Raw genomic sequence first — 17,669 nt, 5'->3', positions numbered from 1 at the left:
CTCAAGCCTGAATGTGCCCAGTGAACCACCTGGGGCTCGTGGTGAAATGCAGATTCTGATTTGATAGGTGTGGGGAGGGGCCTGAGATTCTGCATTTCTCCCGTAAGCTCCAGATGCTGTCTGATGCTGCTGGTCCAAAGACCACACTTGGAATAGCAAGGTATTAAAAAGCTTTTTTTTCTTAACATTTTTATTCAATTATTTTTCTGCTACTTCACTGACACAGTGTTATTATTCATTTCTTTGTCGATTTGATGAATACAAAGCTAGGTACATACTTATTTTATTTGCATTTCTTGGAACACTAATGATGGTACACATATGTTATTGGCCATTTTTCTTTTAATTTTATCTTTTGTTTGTGAAGGATTGGATCATGTCCATTACCCTGTTTTATACTGGGTGTCAGTCTTTTTCTTTTGATACATTGAGCTTACGAACACTTTATTACTTGCCCTGCAATTATTGTTTTAATGAGATGACTGTTTGCATTTGCATTTTCTTCCAGTATTTTTGACTTATAGTTTTCAATTTTTGTGGTCAATATTTTTATTATTACTTTCTTTGCTTTGAGGCTTGAAAGATCTTTCCCTGCAAAGTATCAGAAGAATATTTCCCTATAGATTTCTGGCTGTTTTATGGAATTATTGACATTTAGGTATTTAATATATTTCCCATTTTAATTACAAAAGTAATATGCTGATGTGGGCTATTTTGGGAATACAGATAAGGAGAACGATTGTTAACATTTTAGCATATTTTTATCTAGACATTTTCATCTTGCAAGCATAGGTTTAAGTATATATATATATATATATATATATATATATATACACACACACATATACACACATACACATGTTTATATAATTCTTATAGAAATAGAATCAAGCAATTCAAACATTTCTCACTTAATCATATACCATAAATAATTACTCATTATTCTATATCAACAAATAGCATCAGTTTTAATGGATCTAAAGTGTTCCATCATGTCTGTCATATTTTTACATATCTGTGATTTATGAACACATGGAATTATTTCAACGCTGCAATTTTATATAATATATATATATTATATAAAATTGCAGCGTTGAAATAATTCCATGTGAATCAACGTAATAATAATAGCAAACACACTGCACTAACAATTTGTGAGGCACTACTCCAAGCCCTTTACAAATTTTAGGCCATTTTAATCCTCACAAAAATGTATAAGGGAGGTACTGTCAGACCCATTTTACAGAAAGATCACTGAGCTGGGAAGAGGCAGGGCCAGGATTTGAATGATGGTCTCATCTCCGCACACACTTCTCTCAGTATATGACTGTTACCAAGCCAGTCAGTAAAATTAGGACATTGATGGTGAGGCAGAACTGCAAGGCTGAGAACCTGGTCCTGAGACCAGTAGCATCTGCATCCTCTGGGAACTTGCTAGAAACCCAGATTCTCAGCCCCCAACTCAGACCTGCTGAATCAGGAACCCCGGGCTGGGGCCCAGCTGTGCTGTAATGCTCTTGCCAGTGGTGGCAAAGAGGTGGTGGACAGGGCACTCAACTAGGATGCAGAGGTCCTGGGGCGTCAGCCTGCTTTGATGTTGTGGGTTGAGGGTTGATGTCCAAACCCAGGCAGGTATCAGTTTTCTCACCTGTAAAGTGGGGACAAGGACCCAGATGGGGGTTGGAGAGCAGTAGACCAGATAACCGCCGTGGTTCATTTGAGCCGGACATTTCTATAATCTGGACCCGTGAAAACATGGTGTATGCCAGTATTTTCAAATCAGTAAAATTGTGCAAAACCGTCGAACATCTGGTGTAGGGGAGGAAATCGGAAACAAGGAAGGGGACATTATAAAATCCCATTCGTGATGTCTTGAAGTTTCTGTAACAATAAATACATTTTTAAAAGATTGTCATTAAGCAGCACTAACGACGGCCTGGTTTCTTTAGGTCTCTGAGTTAAGACAGCAGCTTCGAATACGAGGTTTGCCGGTGTCCGGCACCAAGACGGCCCTCATGGACCGGCTTCGGCCCTTCCAGGACTGTTCTGGGAACCCTGTGCCCAACTTCGGTGACATAACGACTGTCACTTTTCCTGTGACACCCAGCAACGCGCTGCCCAATTACCAGTCCTCCCCGTCCACCGGCGCCTTGTCCAACGGCTTCTACCACTTCGGCAGCACGAGCTCCAGCCCCCCAATCTCGCCCGCCTCTTCGGACCTGTCGGTGGCGGGGTCCCTGCCGGACACCTTCAACGATGCCTCCCCGTCCTTTGGCCTGCATCCGTCCCCAGTCCACGCGTGCCCCGAGGAAAGCCTCATGGGCAGTCTAAATGGGGGTTCCATCCCTCCCGAGCTGGACGGACTGGACTCCGAGAAGGACAAGATGCTGGTGGAGAAGCAGAAGGTGATCAACGAGCTCACCTGGAAACTCCAGCAAGAACAGAGGCAGGTGGAGGAGCTGAGGCTGCAGCTGCAGAAGCACAAGAGGAGCAACTGTCCCGAGAAGAAGCTGCTGCCTTTCCCGGCCGCCCCCATCAAGCAGGAAGACGCCACCTCCAGCTGTCCGTTCGCGTCCCCGCAAATAGCTGTGAAAAGACAGAGCGCCTGCTCCGAGGGCCAGCCGCCGGCTCGTGAAGATGCTCAGCTCCTGCCCCTCGGGAACGCTCACTGTGCGGAGCCCTCGGGTCAAACCAGCGTACTTTCTTCCACATTCCTCAGCCCGCAGTGCTCCCCGCAGCATTCGCCCCTCGGGGCTGTGAAAAGCCCGCAGCACATCAGTTTGCCCCCCTCGCCAAACAACCATTACTTCCTACCCGCATCTTCGGGCGCCCAAGGAGAAGAGCACAGGGTCTCCTCACCTGTCGGCAGCCAGGTGCGTACTGCACAGGTAAGAACTCCTGGCCCCATGCCTGGTGAACCCGTCTTCCCTGGAAGCGGGACGTGGACGTGCAGCTGCTACAGAGCTGACGTTGGAACTTTTCACGGGGAGGGTTCGCCACAAACCCAGTAGCAGCTGCCCGACGCCACGATGCACAAGCCTTTACAGTAGAGCGAACTCGCTTCCGAGACTAGCGTGGCTTGTTCTGGAAAGGGCTAGATCATAAGTGGTTTTGGCTTTGTGGGATGTACAGTCTCTGTCACAGCTCCTCAGCCCTACGCCTGGATCACGAAAGCAGCCATAGACAACTGGTAAACGAATGCACGTGGCTGTGTTCCCGTGAAACTTTATTTACAAAAACAAGCCAGGGGCTGGATTGGGCTCGTGGGGCTGTTCCCAGGACCCCTTGGGATCAAGCCTTACCATAGGCCAAACCAACTCATCAAGAGGGCCAAAGAGGGAGTTACCATGGCCATGTCATGGTCTGCACGGTGCAGATCTTTACCTACGATGTGCCAGGCTCTGTTCTAGTCTCTGGGGATTAGTGCTGAGCTGGCCAAACAAAATCCCTATTCTCATGGGGAGACAGATAGTAAACAAAAGGTATAAGTAAGTGTTTAACACATTAGAAGATGATACATTTTACAGAAAAAAGGCAGAGAAGGGAGATTAGGAGTTTGGAAGTTTACAACTTTAAAGGGAAGGGCCCGGGACATTTGAAGGAGGTAAAGGAGAAAACCTTGTAAATACTTGAGGCAAAGGCATTGCAGGTGAAGAAGGAGCAGCAAGTGCAAGGGCCCTGTGGTAGGAGCACGTGTGGAATGTTCAAGGACCAGAAAGAAACCAGTGTGTTTGGTGCAGAGGGAGAGTAGGGATGGCTTAGAACAGTGACCCGTTCAAAGACTAGACCAAGGTGACCATCCAGGACTTTCCTTTTATCCATGAAAACAAAGAATTATTAGGAAAGTCTCTTTGAGAAAGACAGTTACGTTATCAAAAGGTTCTGGAATCCATGTTATTAGAAAGGGAATAGGAAAAACACTTACATTAATTGGATGCCTGCCGTGTACCGGGTAGTAAGAGGCATGTACATGAGTCATCTCATTCATTGTCACAACAACCTTACGAGTTCCAATTTATCACTCTTTGCTATTGAGGAAAATAAGGCCCAGGGAGGTGAAGCCAGTTGCCCAGCGTCGCAGGAACCTAGGTTTATCAGACTCTAAAATGCATGCCCTTTTCCCACTGAATATTCTCTACCCTGGGAGTATGAGGCGTGGCCATAGGTAAGGCGAATGCATTTTTATGAACCCACCAGAACAACACATTCACGTGAATGGTGCTCAGACCTCAGTCAGCACTCTGAGAGGAGCTGAAACTCACACGGATTACCATCCTCATTGACAACAGGTATTGAGCGCCTCATGGCCTAGGCAACAAAGGTAAAAATAGCTCTTGAAATATACAGCTGTGGACCAGAAGGGGCTCAATTGAAGGATATCGATACTCTCAAGAAGAACTACCACTTGTACAGTCATTGATGGTTTACAAAGCACTCTTTGTAAAGACATGAATGATTCCATAATAAAAAAAAATTAGAAGATAAAGAGCAATATAGGATAACATCACTGATGGGCACTTTTGACATTAAATGCCGCCCAGAGCATGGCAGTGGCTGTTGACCATGAAGTGCTAGAAAAGTCTGGAAGGCTTTGCAAAAGGGTTGAACTTGAGAAGTGGAGTTGGAGAAGGAGAGTCGGGAAAAGATCATTCCATGTGAAGAAACACAGGGAGGGAGTATGTCCAGGGCCCGGAGGGGTTAGTAGAATTGAAGCTCGCAGAGGGAAATCGTACTCAACTGTGGAGTGTGTGGAAGCCTTATCCTGGTTAGATGTGGAGACCCTACGATGTAGATGTGTGGAAACCATGGAAAGTTTGTGAACAGGAAATGATACGTCCAAAGCCAGATCTGAGACTTTGGTGATGGAATTCAGGGAGGTTTGGAAAGATGAGATACCAGGGCAGGGACTAGTTGTCTCAGCAAAGGTTACCCTCAAATATGCTGCTGGTGGCCATTTAATTTGTCCTTCTTCCTTTCTACAGAACTCAGGGGCACATGAGGGCCATCCTTCAAGCTTCTCTCCCCAGCCTTCCAGCCTTCACCCCTCTTTCTCTGGAGCCCAGGCAGACAGCAGTCATGGTGCCGGGGGCAACTGTTGTCCCAAAAGCCCAGGTGTACAGCAAAAGGTAGGCACCTGGGAGGAGGTTTAAACTGGGGGTTGGCTTTGCCTCTTCTCTCTCTGTGGCCCCTGTTCTCCAAATGTTGAGGTTCAAAGGCAGAAAGAAATTACATTTTGGATAGAAACAAGTCCACTTGAAAAGGACAGAAATGGATGTACAGATAAAAGTGAGGGTATTCCAAGGCACTGTTTCCAGGGTTCATCCCAGAAATCATGCCAACTAACACGGCCTTGGTATGTTTGCGAAACATCATGGCAAACAGACCTGGTTCAGTGAAGTTCAAGATTGGAGTCAGGGCTCATGGGAAAAAAATGTGGAGAAAGAAGTAGTGGGTCCTCGGAAAGGACTGGAGAGATGCAGAAAGTTGGAATCACGGTGCAAAAGGGAAGAGATGTTACGTGTCAGCAGGTGGGACAATCGGGGATATAAAAGATGCGGATACATGTCAGCAGGTGGGACAATTGGGGATATAAAAGATGCGGGACACAGGGAATTCAAGGAGCAGTGGGAAGATGGTAAAAAGGAGACAAATGGGCTTCCCTGGTGGCACAGTGGTTGAGAGTCCACCTGCCGATGCAGGGGATGCGGGTTCGTGCCCCGGTCCGGGAAGATCCCACATGCCGCGGAGCGGCTGGGCCCGTGAGCCATGGCCACTGAGCCTGCGCGTCCGGAGCCTGTGCTCCGCAGCGGGAGAGGCCACAACAGTGAGAGGCCCACGTACCAGGAAAAAAAAAAAAAAAAAAGGAGACAAACGTGAGACGGCCATGACACAAAAGTGCTGCAGGCCCCAGGGCAGGGCATCCTGAGGGGACAGAGACCCTGAAAGGTCCCGGGCACTGCACAGAATGCTCTCACAATCCCCAAGGCTGGCTCATGAAGAGATACCCTGGCAACACCTGCCTGCAACTGTCTGCATATACATCCACTTAGGAATGAAACGGGGTGGGAGATAAATCACTCTGGAAATTCCTGGGTTGGTGGAGCTCTTCATGTCGGATTGGATGGACCCTTTGCTTTCTTTTCTTTTCTCATCTCACTTTCTCCCAACAGACAGGGTGTACCTTAGAGGGGGGAAATGAATTTTCGAGGTTCCCATCCTGAGACGCCTCCAGCTTTGAGTCCATAGTGATGTGTACCATTGTTAATATGTATCTGTGGTGTATATGTAACATAAATTTAAGCCCCAGCTTTTGTTTTGCCTTAAGTCAATGTTTGCAGAATTTAGCCTGTAGTTTCTAAAACAGAAGCTGTACCGTTTCCGACGCATGGATTGATTGTCTTTCTCTGCGTTTTACTCACCCAGATGGCTGGTTTACACTCTTCTGATAAGTCAGGGCCAAAGTTTTCACTTCCATCCCCAACTTTTTCTAAGTCAACTTCAGCAGTTTCAGAGATAAGCCAGCCTCCCTCCTATGAAGATGCAGTAAAGCAGGTAAGCACATGATCTGGTCTTTACGGAAGAGTAGGCTGACTCAGTGGACGTGTTTTTACATGATGCGGCCTCACGCGTGGAGATTCTGTTGTTGAGCGTGTCTGTCACCTCCCTGCTGGAATGAGCAAAATGTCTAGATGCTCACTGTGGGGATGTGTTGTGTGTGTACAGATGCTGCCTGAGGCAGAGAGAGAAGAGGTTGGCTGGACGCCCAGATGCCTGGGCTTCGTGCCGGCTGCCTCTCCCACTACCGTTGGGCAAGTATTCAACTTCTCTTACATAAAATGGGGACGATATCTACTGCATAAGGATTTCAGATGATGCAGCATTTATCACATGGTCCAGACATGGGATAGGTACTCAAATATATGAGAGGAATTGCTGGGCCAGTCGTTTCTAAGTTTCTTCCTAGCTTCAAAATTCAGTGATCCTAGTAAAATATGAATGGTTGTAGAAGCTGGGTAATCGTGGAGGTTTGTTGTAGCCTCCACTTCCATTTATGTTTGGAAAATTTTCAACTAATAAGTAAAAAAAAAAAAAGAAAGAAAAAACCAGCAATGCGTGATCTTATATTTCAAATGGCCTGAATGTGGATAAAGGATCACGTGGCCCTCCGTGTGTGCTCAACCCAGAAAATACCATCTCCATCGGTGGCTGCCCCCTGGTATCCTGCAGAGCAAAGTCAGCCTGCGGTTAGATTTCATTTAGATGAGAGAGTGTTTTAAATATCGGGAGATTTTAGGCAAAACGTAGGCTTTCCCATTTCTGAAAAAAAATCAGAGAACTGGCAACCCGGAGGCACATCTCTGCCAGACAACCATTGCCTGAAACAAAGTATCGCCGCCTCCTTGGACCAGAACATGTGTTCTAGCCTCTACCCCTCTCTCTCTCTTGCTCTGCGTTTGGCTCATTTACATTACCTGCCAGACCTTGTAGGCATTTAATGCAAATGATTCGTTCTCCAAGCAGTGCTCTCACCCACGTTGATCATTGATGCCTGTGTTTATTGGGACCCAGCTCTCAGAAGAGTGAGATCCAATTATGCCTCTGTTCTCCCCATTCCTGTCCCCTGGTATCTGTAAACATCAACACATCCTTCTTGGTTTCAAAAGAAAAAAAAAAAGGCCAGGCAAAGTGGACTTCCATAAACGGACTCTGCTTCACAACTCAGATGAGCCAGAGGGGAAGGTGTAGTCCCTACAAACGTTGATAGATTCCACAAGCTATCACAATGAGGAACCAGAGAAATGTGAACCACGTTCTTGGGTCACATCCTCAGCAGCCAAATGGAAGGCAGAGCTGAGTCACCTCATTTCTTATTTTGTTTATTTGGGTTCTCTTTTCTTCTTGGTGAGTCTGGCCAGAGGTTTGTCAATTTTGTTTACCCTTCCAAAGAACCAGCCTTTGGTTTTATTGATTTTTTTCCTATTGTTCTTTAATTCTTCCTTCCTTCTGCTGACTTTAGGTTTTGTTTGTTCTTTTTCCAGTTCTTTTAGGTGGTAAGTTGAAAATTTTCTTGTTTTTTTGAGGAAGGCACGTATCACTATGAATTTCCCTCTAAGAACTGCTTTTGCGGCATCCCATAGGTTTTGTACGGTTGTGTTTTCACTGTCAGTTGTCTCTGGATATTTTTAAATGTCCTCTTCGATTTCATCGCTGACCCACTGGTTTTTTTAGTAGCATGTAGTTTAGTCTCCATGTAAGCATTTTTTTCTCATTTCTTTTTCTGTGGTTGATTTCTAGTTTCATGCCATTGTGATCAGAAGCGATGCTTGAACTAACTTCTGTCCTCTTAAATTTGTTGAGGCTTGTTCTGTGTCCTACCCAAGTCACTTCAAAGTGATAAAAAAATGGCCACACTATATATGTGTTAAGGTGCCCCTCTCCTGGGATGGAAGCTTCTCAAACAACTGAATTCACTCTGAAGAACTCTGGGCTGGGGAGCATTCTGCCTCCTTTTCCCCTTCTTTTGTCGTAATAGATTGTTTTATTCAGTAGTTTTCCTGTCCAGAATTCATACTGAGCTTTAATCACACATGGTTCAAAAACCTTTAGTCAGTTTACACCCATATTCATAGCCGCATTATTCACAAAGGCCAAAAGGTGGAAGCAACCTAAGTTGGTTGAATGGATGAATGCATAAACCATTGATGGATGTATGGATAAACCAAATACATATTCTGTACATGCAATGAATATTACTCAGCATTCACAAGGAAGGAGACTCTGACATACGATACATATAGTGTGGATGCACCTCGAAGACATTATGCTAAGTGAAATAATCTAGCTGTAAAGGGAAAAATGCTGTATCAATCCACTTATCCGAGGTACTGAGTTGTCAAATTCAGAGGGACAGGGCTTCCCTGGTGGCGCAGTGGTTGAGAGTCCGCCTGCCGATGCAGGGGACACGAGTTCGTGCCCCGGTCCGGGAAGATCCCACATGCCGTGGAGCGGCTGGGCCCGTGAGCCATGGCTGCTGAGCCTGCGCTTCTGGAGCCTGTGCGCCACAGTGGGAGAGGCCACAACAGTGAGAGGCCCGTGTACCGCAAAAAAAAAAAAAAATTCAGAGGGACAGAAAATAGAACGGTGGGTGCCAGGGGCTGGGGGAGGATGCAATGGAGAGTTAGCGTTTAATGGGGACAGAGTTTCAGTTTTGCAAGATGAAAAAAGTTCTGGAGCTGGACAGTGGTGACGGTGGCACAACAATGTGAATGAACTTAATGCACTTGAACTGCACACTCTGAAATGGTTGAGATGGTAAATTTTATGTTGTGTGTATTTTACCACAATTAAAAAGAAACAGACCCTAGCCAAACCTACTTCAAAAGCCTGTTGTGCTGCTTCTAATGATTTCCTACAGAAGCGGTTGCCATTTTTTAACTTCTCTGTTCTCCTTTGGTTACTTTGCAATAGCAAATGACCCAGAGTCAGCAGATGGACGAACTCCTGGATGTCCTCATTGAAAGTGGAGGTAAGACATCAGGATGCCCTGCACCTGCATGTACTCTGGGGAGCAAACCTCAGGATCAAGGTCAGATGCTCATTGTAAGCTGGACCAAAAAGTTGTCTCAGGGTTGAGTGTCACTTCCTCTCAGCCTCCCGTCCACATTTGAAGCAGAGGTAATGTGAATAGAAGGCAAAGATGATGATTCCTCACTGCCTCTGTCCCGTTGTCCTCAGAAAAATTTTCATCAGTCATTTTAACAGTTTTCATCTTTCAGCTCAGTCCGTGTTTCCCTAAATGTTTTCTCCTGCTACACCACTTGTCCCTACTGTTCTAATCCCAACGTCCCCTTCTTCTTAATTATAAGAAGAAGAAAGCAGAAAAGGCAAGTTTTGTGCTACCTACTCAAAATGAAATTTAATTGGTAATCTCCCACTGATGGCCCATTCATGTTCACATGGCATTCAAGTAAAAAATGGTCAGTGTGTTCTTTTTGCCTCCTTTTAAGTCATTCATTTATTTCTTTTTTAAAAATTATATAGTATGTGTCTAAAATTTGAAACCACACAAATTAGTAGGATCATGTAAGGAGAACATGTGCATAGAAAGAAAAGACTCCAGATCTGAGCCCTTAAGTAACGACATTTAAAGTTTCAGGGAGAAAAGTGGCCAGGCATCATACTAGGTTCAATACTGTACCAGGCAAAGTCTCCACCTTTAGGGGATTTGCGGTCTGGTAGGGGAGATGGGGAAAAAGCAAGTAAACAGGCAATTCTTCCATTGTAACAAGAGGGAAAAAGGAAAAGATGGACACAGGGGTATGTATCGTCGTAAGTTTTGTAATGGAAAGATGAGTGGGTTCCTATCAGACACCCTTATATTTTTAATGAAGTATGTTGGCAAGGTCTGCAAAGAGTCGGGGTGCAAGAGGGGAGCACGGGAGGTTCCAGGAAAGAAGAACAGTGATGAATTGATCACAAGTGAATTGAGTTTTCTGGAGAAACACAGTAGGATCCCTAGGCAGTATTAAGTGCCCCTCGTAGGCTTGACATCATGAAGTTAAAGAGGAACCGGGCAGCTTCATTGTGTAATTTTTCTCTTGAACGTCCAGCCGATCCAGGGCAGGCTCAGAGAAAACAGATGATAAGATTCATCCAGATGCGGGCTTTTGCCAAGGGAGTATGGTGACGGGAGAAAAGGACAAGGGGATTGAGGATATTTATGAGAGAGTAATTACAGTGGTGGCTCAGGAGTATAGACGGGACAAGAAGTAAAAACCAGAAGGGGCTGATGGATGGTGATAAAACAGCAGAGTTGGTAGGTTGGGGTGACCCCAGCTGGCTGAGAAGTTGTTGTCGTGGGGTCCTTATGAGGGGAGCTAGAGGAATAGGAGGAGGTGGACAGAGAGTTGGCAGTATTGATCGAAATCGAGCTTTCAGGGGGATGCAGTGTTTGGGGACAACAAAGTCCAGGCTGTGTCCGGCAGAATGGGAATGGCGGAATCAGCTGGGTTGGAGGGATGGAATGTCAAGGAACGGAGAGGCCAGCTGGACAACGGGTCACTTCTGGGGATGCTGAAGGCACAGAGGATGGCAAGAGTTGAAGTGGGAGGAAAACAATGAACCGGAAGTAGAGTTTTCAGTGGATGAAGAGGAGGGGCCAGGAGACTGGGGGGCGGGGGCGGGGCCAAGGAGAGCAGCATGACCCTCGAATCCACTGAGGAGGGCTTCCCTGGTGGCGCAGTGGTTGGGAGTGCGCCTGCCGATGCAGGGGATGCGGGTTCGTGCCCCGGTCCTGGAAGATCCCACGTGCCGCGGAGCGGCTGGGCCGTTGAGCCATGGCCGCTGAGCCTGCGCGTCCGGAGCCTGTGCTCCGCAACGGGAGAGGCCACAACAGTGAGAGGCCCGCGTACCGCAAAAAAAAAAGAAAAAGAAAAAAACCACTGAGGAGTTAATAAGAATGAGGGGGAGTGACAATCAGAACGTGGCAATGAGAAAGGACCTGATGACCCATCTTCTGGCTCTGCAACAAAGGAACCCCCAGTGAGGGTGTAACGGAGGATGTAGTGTCCTCAGGGGACAGCCAGGTGTCAGTGAAGAAGCAGGTAAAAGAACCTGCTTTGAGCAATCAATAATCACAGAGTGGAATTTCCAGCAGGAGAGGGTTTGGGTAGAGACCCAAGGGAAGAACTGAGGATATACAGAGCAGTTTGGGGATCAGACTGGGTGATGAGCAGTGACCCGAGAAGCATGGCCATCTCCTGTGTCTACACGTAAGTCATTCATTCCAGAGATTCATGCACGTGTCATGCTCGAGCGGAAGTGCTTGAACAATTCCCATTGTGTTTTACCAACAGAAATGCCAGCTGACGCCAGAGAGGATCATTCATGTCTTCAAAAAGTCCCAAAGATACCTGGGTCTTCTCGAAGCCCCACTGCTGCCCTCCCCGCCAAGCCCCCGGCTTCCTTTGAACCAGCCTCTGCAGGAGGCCAGCTCTCCTTCGATCACTACGGCGCCGACAGCAACGAGCACCTTGAAGTCTTATTAAATTCCCAGAGCCCCTTGGGGAAGGTGGGCGACGTCGCCCTTCTGAAAATCGGGAGCGAGGAACCCCCTTTCGATGGGATGATGGATGGATTCTCCGGGAAGGCTGCGGAAGACCTCTTCAACACGCACGAGATCCTGCCGGGCCCCCTCTCCCCCATGCAGACTCAGTATTCACCCTCTTCCGTGGACAGCAGTGGGCTGCCCTTAAGCTTCACGGAATCTCCTTGGGAAAGTATGGAGTGGCTGGACATCACGCCACCCAGCTCCACCCCGAGCTTCAGCTCCCTCTCCACCGGCGGCCCCAGCATCTTCAACATCGATTTCCTGGATGTCACGGATCTCAATTTGAATTCCCCCATGGACCTCCACTTACAGCAGTGGTAGATGCCTGACGCAGCGTGCTACGGAAGACCAGTAGGAGCCCGGTGGGGGAGAGCACACAACCGTAAATACTTACATTATCCAAAAGAAGGAGGAGGGGGGTGGAGGAGGGGAAGGAGAAGCCGGAGAGAATTAAAAAGAAGCAATGGAGACTTCTGTGACAACGAACAAGAGCAAATCGGAGTCTTTTCTATATAGATAGATAATGTAATATTTACCAGCCTTCAGTGATGGCTCATGATTTCAGCAGTGCACTCAAAAATATGCTTTTTCAGACCAAGAATGCCAAAAAAAAAAAAAAATTCTTCCACTGCCTTTTCAAACACCAGTCTTTTTTCTAGCCCGTACTTTTTCTCAGGCATCGTTGGGGCATAATCTCACTTTGTAAGCTTTTCTCATGAATTTATTACACATACCGTGGAAAGAAGATGTAAGCTCTCTAGGGAGCACAGGGAAGCCAGTCCATCAGAGGTGATGGAGGACGTACCCATGACGGAAGCTGCTTCCTGTCTGTCCGTCACCTGGCTTTCAAAATAGAAGTCAGGCCCAGTGTCAGGTTCTTAAGGCAGAACAGAGGGACAGGACCAAACCATTCCCAGGGGAGTGAAGTGAACTCAGCGTCCCTCAGCCACAAAGCTGCCCCGTTGCGGTGGCCCCAATTCTATCCCACAACCGACCCACCTTTGGCCTCAAGAACCCCACCTAGAATTTCCCTCCTTCTCAACCAGTAGCCGAATCATTCCCACTGTCTCCGTGGTGATAAGCGTTGTGAAACAGGTGAGAACCCTAAAGCAAGAAGAAAAGCAAAACCTTCTGCCGTAGACAGTTCTCCAGCACAACCCCCTTTAGTGTCGAAGACTAGAGAGGACCATGTAGGCAGAGCAGAAGGACCTCCCTAGCCTCAGGAAACCGTATCAGAGATCATTCAGACAGGACTAGAGAACATCGTTTCACGTGTCCTGGAAATAAATACCGTGGGTTACTATAACAGGACGATGATAGAAGTCAGGCTGCTTTTCTTGTTTTCTTATTGGTGGGAGGTGGTCCACCTCTGCTTACCTTTCTCCCGCTCTGCTTTTCTTTCAAGATATCAGTCCTTTCTTGCTCCTCTGTTGGAGATCTTTCCTTTTCTGCCCCACCATCGGGAGAAGAGAACTTCTGCCTTCTAACCAGCTGTCATACCCCTAATAAAGCCATATGTTAAAAAGCTAAAAAATCGAGGTTCTCCTGGAGAACTCATTCTCCGTATGCGTAATCTGCTACAAAAGGAAGTCAAAAGAATGCCCTCAGGAAGAAACCAGTGACTCGGCCCATTAGTCACAAAGCTGTCTCTACCCTCATTTGATTAATAGCAATCCCCGATCTGGGTTGCTCTGGGGAAATCGGAAATCATTATATAGTAAAGATAAATACAAATCATAGTTACAAGGAGACAGTATTTCAGGTCTGGGTTTCTGAAAGAAAACACAATTGCACGTTGAAAAGGATGGAAGGAGAAAAGACGACGGTCTCGTGTGCATTCCTCATTACCTCTTGTGCTTTCGCTGGGAACTGAGAAACTTAACTTGCAGGATCGCCTCCCTAAGGCTCACTGTGGTCCCAGCTCACCGTTTCGTAGTGTTGCATGCTGTAGAAAGTAGCTATCGCTGTTTTTATTTTTTATTGAAATCACTAAGGCACTGTTTTCTTCGTTTGTTAAAAAAAAAAAAAAAATTGTTCACTGTGCACTTATGGAGAAAATAACCAAACATGTTGTGATTTTAGAAGTTCTCTTTTTGAAAAAAAACCAAAGATTTAGAAGTCATTCCATTGTTAACTTGTAAACGTGTGTGAACACAGAGTGTTTTTGGTGACTGCTACTCTGAGAGCTGCCAGATCTTATTGGGGGGTGAGGAGGGAAGGAGAGGGATGTACACACACACACACACACACACACACACACACACACATGCATGTGTGTATAGATATATACATATGTATATGTATGTGTGTCTATAGGTATGTGTGTATATATGTATCCATATATACACATACATATGTACATATACATACACATATGTGTATGTGTGTGTATCTTCAAGGCAGTGTTAGAGTTCTGTACCAAAAGCCTTTAAGCCTCCATCTGCTGTGAAATGATCTTGCCGTTTCTCACTGCGAGTTCCTGATTAATCACCCAGATTACACGTTGCCTCTCTGTTTATGACTCATGGCTCCAACCCAATGACTCACAGCCACCTGCTTACCATGAACAAGCGCGTCTTGACTGTGATGTGAAAAGACGGAAGAGCATCACCGTTGGTCGCTGGAAAGGGTACTGCCATCTCTCATGGGAGAGCACCAGTGGAAGATGACAGTTGTTTTACATTCCTCCATCTGCGTTGTGCTTTAAAAGAGCCACACGGTATGCTTTGCTTTTATCAGAACCAAACATCTAGAGGGGAAGATTGCCAGTCTCTTCTTTGACAATGAAGCTATGGAGAAGAAAACCTTCGTGACACATTCCTCACGTTTGTGTGTTCCTCAGACGTCGAAGTTGTATTCAGATCTTGATAAAGCTCGCTGGTCCGTCCATTTCTCCTATGCCACGTTGTGTGATTTTTTTTAATGTTATTTTTGTCCCCCTTCTTTTGGAAAACAATCGCACAGCAATCTCTGAGACTCTGGTCTGAGTGTCAATTATTTTTTCCTTTGGGTATTTCTGTCTGAAGTGCTAGACTTGGTTAGGAGGCCCCTATCTTTGTAAGACTATGCATTTTCATTGGGATATTTTTAGGATATTATCAGGCACTGACATATACGCCTCACAGTGAAGACATTCGCTACTACAGACCAACACACAACCCAGAGCAGACTCCTGGATTGTTGTTTTTAACCTCCTCCCACAGTCTTCACCCGCCATATTCACTGTCTCTTCGTAGATCAGATATGATATTTGCAAGATAAAACTGAGGATAATTGGGAGGAGGTTGAGGATTTTTTTTTTTTAAGTTCTTTTAAACTCTTAGTTGTGTCTCCTTTTCTGGTGACAAATTGAGCATGACTAAAAGATGTACAGAGACTTAGGAAGATGGCCATGGTCAAGGTTAGCTTGAAACTAGCCACATGTAGTTCTCTTAAGACCCCTGGGACCCCCCGTGGTAAAGCAGACCTGCAGACATTTGCAGCTTTTCCCAACGCTGGTGCAGTAGGTTCATGCTTATCCAGTGGAGTCAGGAAATTGCTTTGTGCAAATGATTTCATTAAGCCAGTGCTCATTAGAAGCTCTGCTGCTAACAGCGTTACTGAGATGACACACACTCTACTATAAAGCGGGGGGGGGGGGGGAGGAAAGAAAGAAGGAAGGAAGTTGAAGGAAGGAAAGAAGGAAGGGAGGGAGGGAGGGAGAAAGAAGGAAGGAAAGGAAAGGAAAGGAACGGAAAGGAAGGGAAGGTCCTAACCTCTCAGTTCAACTAAGACTCTGCATTATGAAAAGCAAATTGCAAAATTTTGGATGAGAAATGATTCTCTCCAATGAAATGGTTGCACTGGTAAATGAGGAAAGCAAGAGGGTCTTCACCTAAATAGTCAAGGGGTTGTGAACTGGTGGCCTTTGCCATTCAGAAACATTTATTTCCAATCTGAAAAAAATAATCAAAAACCTACCCCAAGCATTCAAGACAGTCCTTTTCCAAAAATGTTCAGACACCATCAGCTCTTCTAGAAACCAATGCTGGCCTAGCCGAAAACTCCCACATCCAATTTACTCATCCGGTGGCTAAGTACTCGATGTCTCACCTGTTCAAAGCACGCAAACCCCCAAATGGACAGCACCACGTAGACTCTGCACAGATGGTTCAGATTTTGAGTGATTGGGGAGTTGCAGGAACACTGGGAATCTCTCAGTCCTCCAACCAGAAACCCTTTACCTATGGTGACAAAGGGATCTGCGTTTTCCCGGAAGGTGGAGGGGAGGGCCCCTTTTTAGGTAAAAGCTGTGCCCATGCTAACATTTTTTTTTTTTCTTCTCAAACAGCCTCAGTGTGTCACTTAGACATCTTTCCTTACTTGCACCACTTAAATCATCTGTGAGAGCTTTAGGGTTTGTTTTCATTGCCCGATACAGAAGCCTCTTGAAAATCAGGGAAGGGTAAAGGAAACTTTTTTTTGGCCTCACCCCCTAATCTTGATCTTCAGAACGAGCTCTCCGGACCAAAGGGACACTTAAGGGTGGGGGGGTGTCCACGGGGAGTCTCCATCTTTTAGGAGAAAAGCTGCAGGGTTGCGAGGGCAGCGTGGTCCCCCTTCAGGGCTTGGCTGTGGTCCTCACGGGGGAAGTCCACAGATGCACACAGTTTGCTATCAGCTATGAGAGAACTCGGATTAAAAGAGTCTGGAGTGTTCATTTTCCTATAAAGCCAGTAGAAACCAACAGGGCGGTTCAGATGCTGAAACTGCTAATGCTTTATTAGATGATATTACTAGACACACAGAGTCCAGGTCCTAGAACAAGACGGTCCTGTAAGTCTGAGAGCCGCTCAGTGTGGTGAGAAGCTGGGTTCGATTCTGGAATCCACATTTTCAGAGCAACCCTGTCTAGGCTGGGACTGCACATTAGGAGATGATTTTAAGACAGCAAGAGGTCTGAGAAAAATGTCTCTATCATCTTGCAGGGAAATTGTAATAGGATTCATTGAGTTTGATAACATATGAATAAGTTCCCTCCTGATTGTGGGAGTCGGTGGATTCTAGGCTTCTAGAATTCTGCGGATTAAGGCCAACACCTGATTGTCTCTTGTGCTTATTTGAATCACCTCCAGCCTCATGGACACTGGTCATGTGAGTTTCCTGTACATGTTTTAACAGCTCCCGGGGGTTTATGGGAAAAGGGAGGATAAGGATGAGGATCCTGGAGGCTGTTCTAATGTTTTCCAAAGGAAGGGAATCCACACTGCTGCCCAGAGTTCTCTCCAGTGCTCCTGCAGTGGGGAAGGAGGGCAGTGTGTGGCTGGGTACTTGAAATCCTCCCTTGGCGAAACACCAAGAGACACATTGTGAAGAAGTCAGAAGAGCCAGCATACGTTCTCTGCAGGGACCCTGCGTGGTGGAGTTTTCACGTCGGCCTCCTTTGCTCAACGATACGTAACTAGAAAGAAATGTGGGTGACCAGGAAGAGAAAAGAAGCAATGGCTAAATACCAAAGTTGGCATGTGTTCTTTTTAAAAAAAAATGTATATTTTTAAATAAAATGTTTATTTTAGAAAAA

The 17,669-nt window shown here is 46.2% G+C and overlaps 1 protein-coding gene across 4 annotated transcripts in view; it reads left to right on the top strand.

Annotated features, from left to right (window-relative positions):
* MYOCD (myocardin) overlaps positions 1-17,669 on the top strand; it is a 95,476-nt gene extending 77,807 nt beyond the window's left edge. For 2 of the 4 annotated variants that reach the window (XM_060132985.1, XM_060132986.1), the window contains 5 exons: positions 1,950-2,888; positions 4,983-5,126; positions 6,424-6,552; positions 9,469-9,526; positions 11,856-13,091. In XM_060132985.1, coding sequence (XP_059988968.1) covers positions 1,950-2,888; positions 4,983-5,126; positions 6,424-6,552; positions 9,469-9,526; positions 11,856-12,430 — 1,845 coding nt within the window. In that variant the 3' untranslated portion in view covers positions 12,431-13,091. Of the gene's footprint in view, positions 1-1,949; positions 2,889-4,982; positions 5,127-6,423; positions 6,553-9,468; positions 9,527-11,855; positions 13,092-14,604 lie in introns of those variants that run through there. The other 2 variants (XM_060132987.1, XM_060132989.1) reach the window with 2 other exon arrangements.

The sequence above is a fragment of the Lagenorhynchus albirostris genome, chromosome 20 (genome assembly GCF_949774975.1).
Source record: "Lagenorhynchus albirostris chromosome 20, mLagAlb1.1, whole genome shotgun sequence".
In the NCBI taxonomy this organism is placed as follows: domain Eukaryota; kingdom Metazoa; phylum Chordata; class Mammalia; order Artiodactyla; family Delphinidae; genus Lagenorhynchus; species Lagenorhynchus albirostris.
Note: the sequence above shows the minus strand (reverse complement) of the source record. Positions and strands in the feature narration are given on the sequence as shown.